Source organism: Rhinoderma darwinii, chromosome 3, assembly GCF_050947455.1.
Source record: "Rhinoderma darwinii isolate aRhiDar2 chromosome 3, aRhiDar2.hap1, whole genome shotgun sequence".
Taxonomy (NCBI): domain Eukaryota; kingdom Metazoa; phylum Chordata; class Amphibia; order Anura; family Rhinodermatidae; genus Rhinoderma; species Rhinoderma darwinii.
The window spans coordinates 125273099-125289586 of NC_134689.1; the positions used below are offsets into that span (position 1 = coordinate 125273099).

The 16488-nt window shown below is 46.6% G+C and overlaps 1 protein-coding gene across 1 annotated transcript in view; it reads left to right on the forward strand.

Annotated features, from left to right (window-relative positions):
* The first annotated feature begins 6542 nt into the window (after positions 1-6542).
* Positions 6543-16488, forward strand: part of LOC142750385 (uncharacterized) — a 240543-nt gene continuing 230597 nt past the window's right edge. The window contains exon 1 of the mRNA XM_075859387.1: positions 6543-6741. Coding sequence (XP_075715502.1) covers positions 6543-6741 — 199 coding nt within the window. The remainder of the gene's footprint in view (positions 6742-16488) is intronic.

The window sequence follows — 16488 nt, forward strand, 5'->3', positions numbered from 1 at the left end:
CAAAGCTAAGGGAAATGGGGCAGTTGCCCACGGCAACACCGTGAGCAACAAGAGTGGTGAACAAGCCGAGTCAAACCAGGAGTGTACGAGGTACCAAACGCAGAGCAGGAGAGTAGTCAGTAAGCCAGGGTCAGTATGAAGCAGGGTCAAATAGTTCAGAAGCTGCAGCAGGGCCAGGAAACCAAATGAGAAGAATCACAAGCATGGAGGAACAGGAAAGGCAGGTATAAATAGACAGAGGGCGGGAGCTAGCTCCGTCTGGCCAGGCTGTGATAGGCTCTCCCACTCCTAAGCCTGCCATCCTGAGTGGTTGAAGATGGAGTCAGTCTCACAGACATAGAAGCAGGTGCAGACTGATTACCTATGGGCATTGACACAGAAGCTGTGCCTGGCAGATCCTTTACAGTATCCCCCCTTTTATGAGGGGCCACCGGACCCTTTCTAGGTGGACCTGGTTTATTGGGGAAACGAAGGTGGAACCTCCTGACCAATACCCCAGCGTGAACATCCCGGGCGGGTACCCAAGTTCTCTCCTCAGGCCCGTATCCTCTCCAATGGACAAGGTACTGGAGGGAGCCTTGGACCATCTTGCTGTCCACAATCTTGGCCACCTCGAATTCCACCCCCTCAGGGGTGAGAACGGGGACAGGAGGTTTCCTCGAGGGAGCCAAGGACGGGGAGCAGCGTTTAAGGAGGGAGGCATGAAACACGTCGTGTACTCGAAAAGATGGGGGCAACTCCAGTCGGAAGGAGACAGGATTGAGGACTTCAATGACCTTGTACGGCCCTATAAACCGGGGTGCAAACTTCTTGGACGGGACCTTAAGGCGCAAGTTCTTAGGCGATAGCCACACCAGATCCCCGACCATAAACAAGGGGTTAGCAGAACGTCTTCTATCTGCCTGAGTTTTTTGTATGCTCTGGGACGCCTGTAGGTTCTTCTGAACCTGGGCCCAGACTGTGCACAGTTCCCGATGAACGACCTCTACCTCGGGATTGTTGGAACTACCAGGTGAAACGGAGGAGAACCGTGGATTAAACCCAAAATTACAGAAAAAGGGGGAGACCCCTGACGAGTTACTGACCCGGTTATTAAGGGAAAATTTGGCGAGGGGAATGAATGAGACCCAATCATATTGATAGTCAGAGATAAAACACCTTAAATATTGTTCTAGAGACTGATTAGTCCTCTCAGTTTGGCCATTAGTTTCAGGATGGAAGGCAGAGGAGAAGGACAGATCAATCTCCAACTTTTTACAGAAGGCTCTCCAAAACAATGAAACAAATTGTACCCCTCTGTCCGAAACAATATTGACAGGGACCCCATGGAGACACACAATGTGTTTGACAAACAAGGTAGCTAACGTCTTAGCATTGGGTAGTTTCTTGAGGGGCACAAAGTGGCACATCTTACTGAAGCGGTCTACTACAACCCACACCACCGACTTGCCTTGAGATGGAGGCAAATCGGTGATAAAATCCATGAAGATATGGGTCCAAGGTCTCTGGGAAATGGGCAAAGAACGTAGTAAGCCCGCTGGTCGGGACCTGGGAGTCTTGGACCTAGCACAAACCTCACAAGCGGCGACGTAGGCCTTAACGTCTTTAGGCAACCCAGGCCACCAATAGTTTCTGGCAATGAGGTGCTTGGTACCCAGGATGCCTGGATGACCAGATAGTGCGGAGTCATGATTTTCCCTAAGTACCCTTAGCCAGAATTGCAGGGGAACAAACAGCTTGCTCTCAGGAAGGTTCCCGGGAGCTGAACCTTGATCAGCCGCAATTTCAGAGACTAAATCAGAATCAATAGAGGAAATGATTATACCTGGAGGCAAAATACAAGCAGGATCTTCCTCCGAAGGAGGGCTGGCCATGAAGCGACGCGACAGTGCATCAGCCTTAATAGTTTTAGACCCAGCCCTATAGGTAACCAAAAAGTTGAATCTGGTAAAAAATAACGCCCATCAGGCTTGTCTCGGGTTTAGCCTCCGGGCAGATTCTAGGAAAACCAGATTCTTGTGGTCGGTAAGGACCGTTACCTGGTGCCTAGCCCCCTCCAGGAAGTGGCGCCACTCTTCAAATGCCCATTTAATGGCTAAGAGTTCGCGGTTGCCAATATCATAGTTACTCTCAGTGGGCGAAAACTTCCTGGAGAAGTAGGCACAGGGACGGAGATGGGTGAGGGACCTGGTACCCTGGGACAAGACAGCCCCCACTCCCACCTCGGACGCGTCAACCTCCACGATAAATGGCTCCATTTGGTTGGGCTGAACCAGCACCGGGGCCAAGATAAAGCACTTCTTAAGGACCTCAAAAGCCTGGACAGCCTCTGGAGGCCAGTGGAGGAGATCAGCACCTTTGCGAGTGAAGTCCGTAAGAGGCTTAGCGATGACCGAGAAGTTATCAATAAATCTCCTGTAATAATTAGCGAACCCCAAGAAACACTGTAACGCCTTCAGGGAGGCAGGTTGGACCCATTCCGCCACAGCCTGGACCTTGGCGGGGTCCATGCGGAATTCATGAGGAGTGAGGATTTGACCCAAAAATGGTATCTCTTGCACCCCAAACACACATTTTTCGGTCTTCGCAAACAGTTTGTTTTCCCGAAGGACCTGGAGCACCTTCCTGACATGCTCAATGTGGGAGGACCAGTCCTTGGAAAACACAAGTATGTCATCAAGGTACACTACAAGAAATACCCCCAGGTAATCTCTTAAAATCTCATTTATGAAATTCTGGAAGACCGCGGGAGCATTACACAACCCAAAGGGCATGACAAGGTATTCGAAATGACATTCGGGCATGTTAAACGCAGTCTTCCACTCATCCCCCTCTTTGATGCGGATAAGGTTATACGCCCCCCGTAGATCAAACTTAGAGAACCATTGGGCCCCCTGAACCTGATTACAGAGATCAGGAATCAAAGGAAGGGGATACTGGTTCCTTACAGTGACCTTATTCAAGTTACGGTAGTCAATGCATGGCCTAAGACCACCATCCTTCTTCCCTACGAAGAAGAAGCCAGCACCTACCGGAGAAGTAGAGGGGCGAATGTAACCCTTGGCCAGGCATTCCTGGATATACTCTGTCATGGATTCACGTTCGGGACAAGAGAGATTAAATATCCTACCCTTAGGGAGCTTAGGTCCCGGTACCAAATCGGTAGCGCAATCGTATTCTCTATGAGGAGGTAACACTTCAGAGGCCTCCTTAGAGAAAACATCAGCGAAGTCCTGAACAAACTCAGGTAGCGTGTTCACCTCCTCAGGGGGAGAAATAGAATTAACAGAAAAACATGACGTCAAGCATTCATTACCCCATTTGGTAAGCTCCCCAGTATTCCAGTCAAACGTGGGATTACGCAACTGCAACCAGGGAAGGCCTAAAACCAAATCGGACGATAATCCCTGCATCAACAGTACAGAGCACTGCTCCAAATGCATGGAGCCAACAAGGAGTTCAAAAACAGGGGTATGCTGTGTAAAATAACCATTAGCAAGAGGAGTGGAGTCGATACCCACTACCGGGACAGGTTTAAGCAAATCAATCAAAGGCATAGCTAGAGACATAGCAAATTCCACAGACATGATATTAGCAGAAGACCCTGAATCCACGAAGGCACTGCCGGTAGCAGACCTACCACCAAAAGAGACCTGAAAGGGAAGCAAGATGTTATTACGTTTCATATTTACGGGAAATACCTGTGCGCCCAAGTGACCTCCCCGATGATCACTTAGGCGCGGAAGTTTTCCCGCTGCTTATTCTTACGCCTAGGACAGGTGTTCACTTGATGCTTGTCATCCCCACAATAGAAGCAGAGACCATTCTTCCTGCGGAACTCTCTACGTTGTCGGGGGGACACGGAGGCCCCGAGTTGCATAGGTACCTCCGAGTCTTCCGTGGAAGAGCGAAGCAACTGGACCTCGGGAGGCATCATGGGGGAGTCAGAGGGGAAAACACAAAAACGTTCAAGTTGTCGTTCCCTGAGACGTCGGTCAAGTCGTACCGCTAAAGCCATAACCTGGTCTAGGGAGTCAGAAGAGGGATAGCTAACTAGCAGGTCTTTCAGGGCGTTCGACAGACTCAACCTAAACTGGCAACTTAAGGCAGGGTCATTCCACCGAGAAGCTACGCACCACTTCCTAAAGTCAGAACAATACTCCTCAACAGGTCTCTTACCCTGAGGTAAGGTCACCAGCTGACTCTCGGCAAATGCAGTCCTGTCAGTCTCGTCATAAATGAGTCCGAGAGCAGAAAAGAAAAGATCAACGGAGGAAAGTTTAGGGGCGTCAGGAGCCAAGGAGAAGGCCCATTCTTGGGGCCCTTCCTGGAGCCGGGACATAATTATACCCACCCACTGGCTCTCAGAACCTGAGGAGTGAGGCTTTAAGCGAAAATAGAGCCTACAACTCTCCCGAAAGGAGAGAAAAGTCTTCCGGTCCCCTGAGAACCGGTCAGGCAACTTGAGGTGGGGTTCAAGAGGTGAGGTGAGGGGCACTACCATGGTAGCGTCAGGCTGGTTGACCCTCTGAGCCAGGGCCTGGACCTGTAGGGAGAGACCCTGCATTTGCTGAGCCAGGGTCTCAAGGGGGTCCATAGTAGTGTGAGGGACCAGGGTAGACTAGGTATATGGGCTTGTGATTATGTAATGATGGGGGTAGGGAAACAGACAAGTGAGCCCTAATCTACCCGCCACTCAGTCCCTGCCTACTTGCAACGACCCGCCCTAGGCGACGGGGTACAACTGGGCGACGGTCCCTATGCTCAGTAAGTGCACGACAGACAAACAGACAAGGGTACACAAAGCTAAGGGAAATGGGGCAGTTGCCCACGGCAACACCGTGAGCAACAAGAGTGGTGAACGAGTCGAGTCAAACCAGGAGTGTACGAGGTACCAAACGCAGAGCAGGAGAGTAGTGAACAAGCCGAGTCAAACCAGGAGTGTACGAGGTACCAAACGCAGAGCAGGAGAGTAGTCAGTAAGCCAGGGTCAGTATGAAGCAGGGTCAAATAGTTCAGAAGCTGCAGCAGGGCCAGGAAACCAAACGAGAAGAATCACAAGCAAGGAGGAACAGGAAAGGCAGGTATAAATAGACAGAGGGCGGGAGCTAGCTCCATTGGCCAGGCTGTGATAGGCTCTCCCACTCCTAAGCCTGCCATCCTGAGTGGTGGAAGATGGAGTCAGTCTCACAGACATAGAAGCAGGTGCAGACTGATTACCTATGGGCGTTGACACAGAAGCTGTGCCTGGCAGATCCTTTACAATAGGAGTATATCAGATGGCTTTTTTCCTTTATGGATTATTGCAGACAAGTTGCCCCGGAGTTGCTCATCGAATGGTATAGCACAACCAACTTGATATAAACATATAGAAATATTGAGGCACTCACCGGACTTGCAACACGATTACTTTATTCAAAAAGAGATCTAGGTCAGGATGTGGAATAGCCTACGGCCGTTTCACATGCGTACACGCTTTCTCAAGGCCCTGGCGTCACTTCCTTCATCTGCCTTTTTATTCACAAATCAGTGCGAGTCATTACATAACAGAATGATAATACAAAAAGACATTAGTGATACATTAGTGAAAATACCTTTGTGATACATGCACCATAAATATATCAAATTAAAAAGACATTACATTGATATTTATTTGTATTAATTACAATATTTAAAAACAACAAGGTTTATGTTATAAAGGAGCTTAGGTCGTTTCGGTCATTGAGACCGAGAGGTCCTAGCGCCCCTGTCTGTGAAATTATCTCCGCCTCTTTTTGCAATAGAGTTTTGTGTCTATCTCCTCCCGACATTAACGGCCCAATGTGAACAATGCCCACAAATCGCATGCATCGTGCGTTATTTTCGTGTTTTTCTTGCATATGTTGTATTAACCTAGGGCATCCCTCACATGTAACTAGTGATCGTATATGTTCGCGGAATCTTATATACATTGGTCGTATCGTTTTTCCTATATAGAATCCCCCACAATTGCAGATCACAGCATATACAACATATTGAGTCCTACAGATAATCAACTCATTAATTTCGAACGCAAAGCCCCCTAGATTCAGGTTCCTAGTACGTATAATGGAATGGCAATAGTTACATTGTCCACATTTCCGATTACTAATGTTGCTGCTGATTGAACGAAGGGTGTTTATTTTGCAAGAATAGGAACAATGATACAACTTTGAAATTCTTCAAGTTGACTGTGGGAAGAAAATAATACATGAGAATGTTCATGAGAACAAAAAAAAAGCATGTTGATGGATGGAATGGTATTTGAAATCAACTTATTATTGATACAAGAATAGATGCATATTAATATTTATATAATGTGCTACAAGGATTTTGTAAAATACTGGAAAAGAATGGTAAAATGTTGACTTGTAAGCTTCATCTTGAGCAATGATCCCTAGCGCACTCATGTCAATGCTATAAAAATCATGCAAGTAGCATGGCAATATAAGGTCAGGATCACACACAGTTATGATGCAATTGTTGGTTATTTGGACACAAGCTTATTTCCGTACACCATCTAAATGTCTAATATCAATTCTCCATGTTTTTCAGAGCCTAGCAGTGTTGGTGAGATTGATAGAAGATCCCAAACCTCAGAATTCAGTGATGGTATTCAGGAGACCTTTGATGAACTAGAAATGATTGCTCCCCACACTGGGTCATCATGGACATCAGAAAGTCCTCAAAGTGGCTCATTCACAAGCTTTTCATCAAATTCAGGTCTGTTATCTGCTAAGTTTTTATATGTGTTGCAGTTGACTTGACTGCAGTCCAAAAATAAAAAAAATGTTTATCCAGCATACAAAACCTGCAGCATATAAACAAAACAAACACCTTGCCCGTCTTGGCACTAACTAAACAGCAGGTTTTCTCACCTATTGTAAGGCCTCATGCACACGACCGTAAAAACTCCCGTTATTACGGGTCGTAATTACAACCCCTAATAACGGGCTCATAGACTTCTATTGGCGACGGGTGCCTTCCCGTTTTCTCACGGGAAGGTGCCCGTGCCGTTGAAAAAGATAGAACATGTCCTATTTCAGGCCGTAATAACGGCACGGACAGTCCATAGAAGTCTATGGAGCTCTCGTAATGACGGGTGGCTACATGTGTGCACCCGTCATTACGGCAGCGTTGCTAAGCGACGTCAGTAAATAGTCACTGTCCAGGGAGCTGAAAGAGTTAACTGATCGGCAGTAACTCTTTCAGCACCCTGGACAGTGACTACCGATCAGTATAAACCTGTAAAAAATAAAAATAAAAGACGTTCATACTTACCGACAACTTCCTGCTTCCTCCAGTCCGGTCTCCCGCCCGTTGCCTTGGTGACGCGTCTCTCTCGACATCCGGCCCGATGTCCTGGATGACGTTTCAGGCCATGTGACCGCTGCAGCCAATCACAGGTCAATCACAGGCTGCAGCGGTCACATGGACTGCCGCGTCATCCAGGGATGTCGGGCTGGATGTGAAGAGAGGGACGCGTCACCAAGACAACGGCCGGGTAAGTATGAATTTCTTTAACTTTTATTACAGAAAAGGCTGTCCCTTCTCTCTATCCTGCACTGATAGAGAGAAGGGGCTGCCGATTAGTGCAGTGCTATTTTGCCGCCAAAAACGTGCTCGTAAATACGGGTGGAATACGTGTGACACCGGACCCATATTTACGAGCACGGGTTCGTAAATACTGGTGTAAAACGGGTGGAATACATGTGACACCGGACCCGTATTTACGCCAGTATTTACGGGTGGGAAAAAATACGGTCGTGTGCATGAGGCCTTAACCATGAGTACAGTGTTCCTTGGATCAGGCTTTCCACACTATCCTTGTGTGCATTCCTAGGCTATGACCCTTCCTGCACTAACTGCAGAACTTTTATGGTTTAGTATCGAGTCTAGTAGCTTCATCTGAGCTAAATGGATGAGGGATAACGCCCGCACTGGAGTGGGGAAGGTAATGACTAGTCTCGCTACCTGCCATTCCATAGACATCCACACACATTTTACACAACAAGCCTTTCCTGGATTTCCTTATCTCACCCATTTGAACAAACTGAGTGAGATAAACAGCCCCTCCAGTACTTTTCCTGCTGTGGGCTTACAGTTTATATGTTGAGTTTGGGTATGAATATACACTGAATGGGCACTTTATTAGAGACACATGCCCTTTCATGATTGGGGCTTCCCTGTATGGAAATTAGACACGTGACGCCGGAGTGCTGCATAAAATAAAGTTTGCAAGTTTTCAGTGGATCAGTTTCAGTATGAATCCGCATTAGTATGAGAAAATCAAGCGATCTATGTCTTCAAACGAGGCATGGTCATCGGTGCTAGACTAGCTGGGGCCAGTATTTAAAAAAACTGCCAACCTTCTGAGGTTTTCTCATGCAACAATGTTGAGAATATACCAAAAATGGTGTAATCGAGAAAAAACATCCAGTGAAAGGGGATCCTGTGGACGTAAACAACTCGTTGATGAAAGTGGTCAGAAGAGGATGTCAAAAATCGTTTTGATAAATAGGCGGTGCCCAGTCAAGCAAATTGCAGCTGAATACCAACAATTCCATTGCTGCCTAAGGAAACAGAAAGACAAGACTCCTGTGGGCAAAAGAGCGCAAAAATTGGATTACTGAGCATTGGAAAAAGATCGCCTGGTCAGCTGAATCCAGATTTTATTGCACCATGCTGACAGGAGGGTCAGAATTTGCCACTACTGAGATTGAATCGATGAAACCTTCCTGTCAGGTGTCAACAGTTCAGGCTCGTGGAGATGGAGTAATGGTGGAGTAATGGTGTGGGGGATATTGTCTTAACACACTAGGTCCTCTGATACCTGTGAATGGATGTTTGAACAGTAGGACTTACCTAAGCATTGTGGCCCACCAAGTTCATCCCTTCATGGCAGCTGTTTACCTTATGGCAGAAGGACACTTTAGTGGCAACTGCGAGAAGCTATCCTGTCCGCATTGGCCAATATTCCTGCAGAATGATTTCAACACCTATTGAATCTATGCCACGAAGAATTGCTGCGGTTCTCAAGGCCATATAAGGTCCAATGTGCTGCTAGATGATGTCTCCAATAAAGTGGCTATTCAGTGTATGTGCAGCATACCTTTCATTGTATAGTACAATAATTTGTTCAAGGCTATCATCCTTCAAATGTGCATATGCAACATTTATAGTAATTAAATTTAACAATAATCTTATACAAAAGCAGAAAAATTCATGCTGTTATATTTTCCTATATAAATAAGTCTATATTACTAACCTACTCTAGCTCAGCTTGTCTCCCTCTGGTGGTTTCAATCTTCCACTCACTCATTAAATCTCAGGTTTCTCCAATTCCTATTTACAAATGAATGCTGATATGCAGGTGGGCTGTGAAAAATATTCAATATGTGAAAAACTTATGAAAGAAGAGTAAGGTACTATATTGTTGCAACCCATCACATGTCAATATGGCTCAACATAGGTCTTATTTTGATGAAAATCTGACATCTAGTTAACATTTCACTGTACACAAAAATAGATTTTTATGCAAAGTGCTATACATTACTATTTTATTTGATTATGGCAGGATGGCAAACTATCATTGGTGACCTTTTTTGCTTGAAATTACCGACCATCATACCATTGTTGGTGAATACAGCATTGATATTACTATCAAATCTTTTCTTTTTGATTAAATTTATTTTTATTGTGACAAAATCTTTTGTGCAAATCACAGTGGTATAACCTAAAAATATACATTGACATTAGATTTACTAAATCCAGATAACACACACTTTATAATCAATATATGCACTCCAGCAGCATTAGTACTGTGGGCTAGGCACGATTCAAAGAAGAAGCGTCACCCCATAAATTACCACATAGGCAGCTCCATAGTATATACCAACCACAGAAAAGAAAAGAGAGCTTGTAGCCAGAAATATATATAGAAAATAAATATTTTATTCACATAAATAAACAAACAAATTTAAAAGAATGGATGAAAGGACAAGACCCTAGTAAAAAAGTGTACAAGGTTCCCCTTTAAATAATTGAAGATCCATTGAAAAGTGTAAACAATCAATGTTAAGGTAAAGAAGTTAAGGAAAACCAATAGTATTCATAAAGTGCTAGTGCATAGGTATTTAATCATGAAGCAGATGGCAGCAGCTTACCCATAGATATAAGATAGTGATGGTCAGTGCTCGCTCCAGCACATAAGCCCCAACGCGCGTTTCGCTGACAAGGTGCTTCCTCAGGGGGAAATATGTGTGTGCATGTTCTGTCCCTTGCTACCCTTTTATAGTATTATGTGTATGAGAATGGCCCAGTGGCGGGCAGTATCCGATGAGCAGATGGCACTTGACGTGGCAGATGGCACTTGACGTGCAGATGGCACTTGACGTGGCAGATGGCACTTGAACACGGGTAGGCACAGGAACAATGCTGAATACAGGAACGGAAACAGGGCACGGGTAACAGCTGGAACGGGAGACACTAAGGGACCATTTGCGAGACAGACAGGGAAAGACTAACAACGCTCAGGCAAGGATCAGAAGGGCTGGGGCATTCTTATAGGGCAAGAAATCATGTGGGTTAATGAACATTGTTTTCATGTGCGCGCGCTGGCCCTTTAAGAGCGGGCGCGAGCGTGCGCGCGCACCCTACGGGACCCGGCCGGACGGAGCGGAAGTGAGCGCTGGCATCTCCTAGGAGGGAGACGGAGGCCAGCGCTCACAGATCCATGGCTGCGGGCGTCGGGAGGTGAGTGAACCCGACGGCCCGCGGCCATGGGCGCTACACTCAATATATCAAGCTATAATAATATCTGCCTTTTGTCAGTGTATCCACATATTAGGGTCTGTTTACAAAGATTTTTCAATATATACCTGTAATGTGCAACGTAAGCCTCCAACCTATGCCAGTGTATAGGCATACAGTGGCCTGTTGCCCATAGACTTCCATTGTAAAAGCAAAACTTATACTGTTGTGAAGGATGGTTTATTTGCTTATATTCTCTGTATGAAATTACATTATGAATTATTAAGCAGGAGGCCGAATTACTAAGATATGTATTATGTAAAAGTGATTATAATCATGTTCCCATCTTGGTTCTTTTGTAGTGAATAAGAATGTCATTTTTCCTTTAACGCAAGAAATGTTGATTTTGTATGTTTTATTTTTGACCTTGGCTCCCATACGAAGCTTGCAGAGAAGGCACAGGGAGTGAGATGGGAGGGTGGCAAATATGCTTGTGGGAATGCCTCCCCGATCTTACAGGAGCATTTTTGCCAAGAGAGATAAGCCCACCTGCAAACCTGATGTGTGAAGAATTATAATGATATATCTGGAATGTATCGTATGTCTGTAATTGGCTGAATAAGAATTATTGTCACGTTGCCTCTGATTGGTTAACTTCAAGTCTACACCCCATTTGAATGATATTATTATAGTGGAGTTTGGTAATAAACCTCCAGAGAAGTATTTTGAGCATATCAGCAGCGTCTGTGTGTTTTTTTCTCCTCTCTCGATCTATATCGGTATAAAATATCCTGATTAGGATGCTGGATAAAGTTCCTGGCATGAGTGTCTACTGGAACACTCATCTAAATTTCAGTCTAATATATTTTGAGCCATTGACTTCCACGACACCATGCAATATCCGCTTTGTACTGGATGATTCTGTATGGAATTGCGCAGTCGACTACGCTATTCTACACAGTTGAAATAAAGGTATACAGTTCTTGAACGACTCGATGGATGCTAAAGGCGTCAGGTGAATGGGGCCCCATGGATACATTTGATGTATGCCCTGGGAGCTTTGCAGTGTAAAGAGTGTTTCTCATCTTTCGTTCTCTCCAGTGGCGTAACTACCGCGGTAGCAGCAGTAGCGGCTGCTACGGGGCCCGGGGCTTGAAGGGGCCCGTGCCGCCAGCCGACACGCCCACCCAAATGCCCAGTGGCGCCGCTAGCAGCCGTTATGGCACAGGCCCTCTCATCATGCCTGTAGGTGTCGCTAGCACCGGAGGGGGCCCCAGTGCTAGCGGCAGCCAAATACATATGTTAGCACTGAATGGCCGGGCATGTTCCGTGCCTGACCATCCAGTGCCTTACAATGACACTGATTGGCTAGCGGCGCGATGACATCATCGCGCCGCTTCCATGCTTGGAAGGTGCTGATTGGCGGGGCAAGTCATTCTGCCCCGCCAATCAGCGTCATTGGAGGACGCTCGTTCAGCTCCTGCAGACATGCTCAGAAGAGAGCATGTCTGCATCGCCAGTGAGCAGCGTGGGAACGGGATCATGTGAGTATGGCAATTTATTTATTTTTTTCTTCAAAAATGTGAATGGCATTATCTATAATGGGGGGGGGTCGTCTTTATGTGGGCTATTATATATAGGGGGGTCTATATGTGGGGCAGTAGCTACAGGGGGGTCTATATGTGGGGGTGTGGGCCACTATATACAGGGGGCTCTATATGTGGGCCATTATATACAGGGGGCTCTATATGTGGGCCATTATATACAGGGGGGGTCTATATGTGGGGCACTAGCTACAGGGGAGGTCTGTATGTGGGGATGTGGGCCATTATCTACAGGGGGGTCTATATGTGGGGCAGTATATGTGAGACACTATACAAGGGTGGGCTATATGTAGAGCACTATCTATAGGGGAGCTATTTTTTAGGGTACTTTCTATAGGGGTGGGCTATGTGTGGGACACTATATACAGGGGTGGGATACCTGTGGGGCACTAGCAACAGGGTGGCTATATGTAGTGCACAGTCTACAGGGGTGGGCTATATGTGGGACACTATATACAGGGGGAGCTATATGTGAGACACTATCTACAGAGGTGGGCTATACGTGGAGCACTAACTATAGGGGAAGCTATATGTAGGGCAGCACGGTGGCTCAGTGGTTAGCGCTATTGCCTTGCAGCTCTGGAGTCCATATGTGGGCACTATCTACAGGGGGCACGGTGTGTGTGTGTGTGTGTGTGTGTGTGACAGTTATATTTAGATGTGTTGAGAATTTTAACTTCGTTTATAGGTGCAGAAATGTTTTAAAACTGAGAAGCTGAAGACATCTAAACGGAAAACTGCAGAAATGGGTCATGGCCGGGAGAAATCCATCATAGATGTCTGAACCGGAGGGAGAAGAAAAGAACTAGAATCTGAGATGTCACCGGTGAGTCACTTAATGTAAATGTTTATTCTGCCTCTAATCAGTATTGTAGTCACTGTATGATCTGCAGCGAGATGATGGTGGTATGATTTTTTTTTGTGAAACCGCATCTCCCAGCATATCCTTACCATTGTTCCGGCCATGCTGGGAGCTGTAGTTTTACACCGTACAAACCTATACGCAGTGGCGTAACTACCGCTATAGCAGCCGTAGCGACTTCTACGGGGCCTGCAGCATGAGGGGGCCCGTGGCACCCGCCGGCATGGCCCCCTCCCATGGCCGCAGGCTCCGCTAGCAGCCGCTATGGCTGCTACAGCGCGACGCCACTGAAGGGGTTGTTCCTACAAAAGACATGCATCCCCTATCCACAGGATAGGGGATACATGTGGGATCACTGGGACGCCCAGCGATGAAGAGAACGGGGGACCGAAAGTCCCCCCTAAGTTCTCCATGACAAACCTCGGACTTCCGGGGTCTGTGTCGGCAGCTCCGTAGAAATGAATGGAGCGCCGGTCGCGCTTGTGCGCATGCGTGACCAGCGCTCCTTTCATTTTTATTGAACTGCGCAGACGCCAGAAGTCCGAGGTTAGTCATGGAGAACTTCGGGGGACTTTCGGTACCCCGTTCTCCTTATCAATGCCAGCGATCGCACATGTATCCCCTATCCTGTGGATAGGGGATGCATGTCTTTTGTAGGACAAACTATAGGCCGTTTTTTTTTTTTGGGGGGGGCTTATATGGTGTTATCTACAGAGGGGGCTGTATGGTGTTATCTACAGGGGGTCTGTATGGCGTTATCTACAGGGGGCTGTGTATGGTGCTATCTATAGGGGGGCGCTGTGTGGTGGAATCTATAGGGAGGCACTATCTACAAGGGGGGGGGGGTTGTGTGATACCCAGCAGAGGGGGGGCCCCAAGTCAAAAGTTTGCTATGGGGCCCAGTCTTTCCTAGTTACGCCCCTGGTTCTCTCTATTATATCATCAAACACTTTTGTAATGAGCATCTACTTAATAACTTAGTGAATGCCAGTATGCCATTTTATGGTGGTCACTATACGGCCTTATACCTACCATATGCCTTTTCATGGCATATCGAAATAAGCCCGGCACGGGTGTCTTGTGCTGGGGGGAGCGGATGTTCGGCTGCCTATTGACAGCCGAACTACTGCTCTTATGGGTGGGATCAGAGTTACTTCGATCCTGGCCATTAAGCCACTTAGATGCCAGCGGTCAATAATGACCGAAGCATCTAAGTGGTTTATAGAAGGAAGGGTCTCCATCTGTCACCCATGGGTGGCTCTCAAATGCTTTTACCATAGCAGCCGGTGTCCAAACAAAGGCTTGCCATGACTTTATGCCTATTAGGCCGGGCCAGACAGGGGCGTAGCTAGGAGGGGCAGGTGGGGCATGTGCCCCGGGCGCAACTAAGAGGGAAGGTGAAGGGGGCATCAGGAGGGCACCGTCCATGACCGCGGCCTGCTGCCTCTCTGAGGGGCAGCAGTGCCACTGAAACCAGCCAACGCTACCCCTTCCTGCACTGTAGGCGATGAACGGCCGTGTACGTTCCGTGCCCGACCATTCAGCGCCTTTCAACGACTCAAGCGGCGAGATTACCTCTTTGCGCCACTTGCATTGTTGAAAGGCACTGATTGACAGGGCAAGTCATAGTGCCCTGCCCATCAGCGCCTTTCATGACGGCATCGTGCCACTTGCGTCTATGAAAGGCGCTGATTGGCAGGGCAGAATGACTTGCCCTGTAAGTCAACGCCTTTCAACAATGCAAGCGGCGTGAGGATGTCAGGAAAGAGCAGGTCTGCATTGACACCGGATGGAATAAGATTAAGGTGAGTATTATATTTATAGGGGGAGCTATAAGTATGGCACTATCTACAGGGGTGGGCTATATGTGGAGCTCTATCTGCAGGGAGGCTATATGTGGGACACTACAGGGGGCTGTATGTGGGGCATTATCTACAGGGGCTCTATGGGGGTCACTATCTACAGGGGGATCGATGTAGGGCACTATCTACATGGGGCTCTGTGGGGGGCACTATCAACAGGGGGCACGGTGTGTGTGTGTGTGTGTGTGTGTGTGTGTGTGGGACACAGTTTATGGTGCTACTATAATTATAGGTGGAGTGCATGGTGCTATTATATTTAAGTGTCTGGCACCATGATAACTTTATATTTGTTTATAGGTGCAGAAATGTTTGAACAGTGAGTAGCTGAAGACATCTGAGTTGCAAACTGCAGAAATGGGCTGTGGCCGGGAGAAGTCATCATAGAGGTCTTGACCGGATGGAGAAAAAAAAGAGAAAAAGAACAACTAGAATCTGAGATCGTCACCGGTGAGTCACTTAATGTAAATGTTTATTCTGCCTCTAATCAGTACTGTATGATCTGCAGCGAGATGATGGGTGGTATGATTTTTTTTTTGTGAAACAGAAACTCCCAGCATATCCTTATCATTGTTTGGCCCATGCTGGGAGCTGTATACAATTTAGTGCAAACCTATACTGCAGGGGTTGCACTATATTGAGCTGTATTCGTGCTGGTGTTGTATTTATGTACTGAGCTTGGTTCTGGCACTGTATATATGTACTGAGCTTTGTTCTGGTGCTGTATATATGTACTGATCTTGTTTCTGGAGCTGTATATATGTAGTGAGCTTGGTTCTGGTGTTGTATATATGTACTGAGCTTTGTTCTGGTGCTGTATATATGTAATTAGCTTTGTTCTGGTGTTGTATATATGTACTGATCTTGTTTCTGGAGCTGTATATATGTACTGAGCTTGGTTCTGGTGTTGTATATATGTACTAAACTTTGTTCTGGTGCTGTATATATGTAAATAGCTTGGTTCTGGTGTTGTATATATGTTATGAGCTTTGTTCTGGTGCTGTATATAGAACTATATTGCTTGTAACATGTACAAATGGCTTTATGCTCGAGTTACATAAAAATATGTGGAAAAAAATGACAGCTCGTTGATTATTAGGGGAAACAAACATGGCGAGAGGGAAGAAGATGTCGGGAAAGAGGTTTGGGAGGGGGGCGCCAAACTGAATCTTTGCCCCAGGTGCTGGAGAACCTAGCTACGCCTCTGGGGCCAGATGCACGTCCTAATAGACTGAGAGTCAGTAATTCTTTGGTATACTTACAGTGTCAGACTGAAGTAACTTGGGCCCACCAGAGGAAATCATTTTCGGGACCCACACTTCAGATATATAGAAATAAGGCAACCACTCTTAAAGGGAACCTGTCACCAGCATTTCACCTATTGAACTTTACT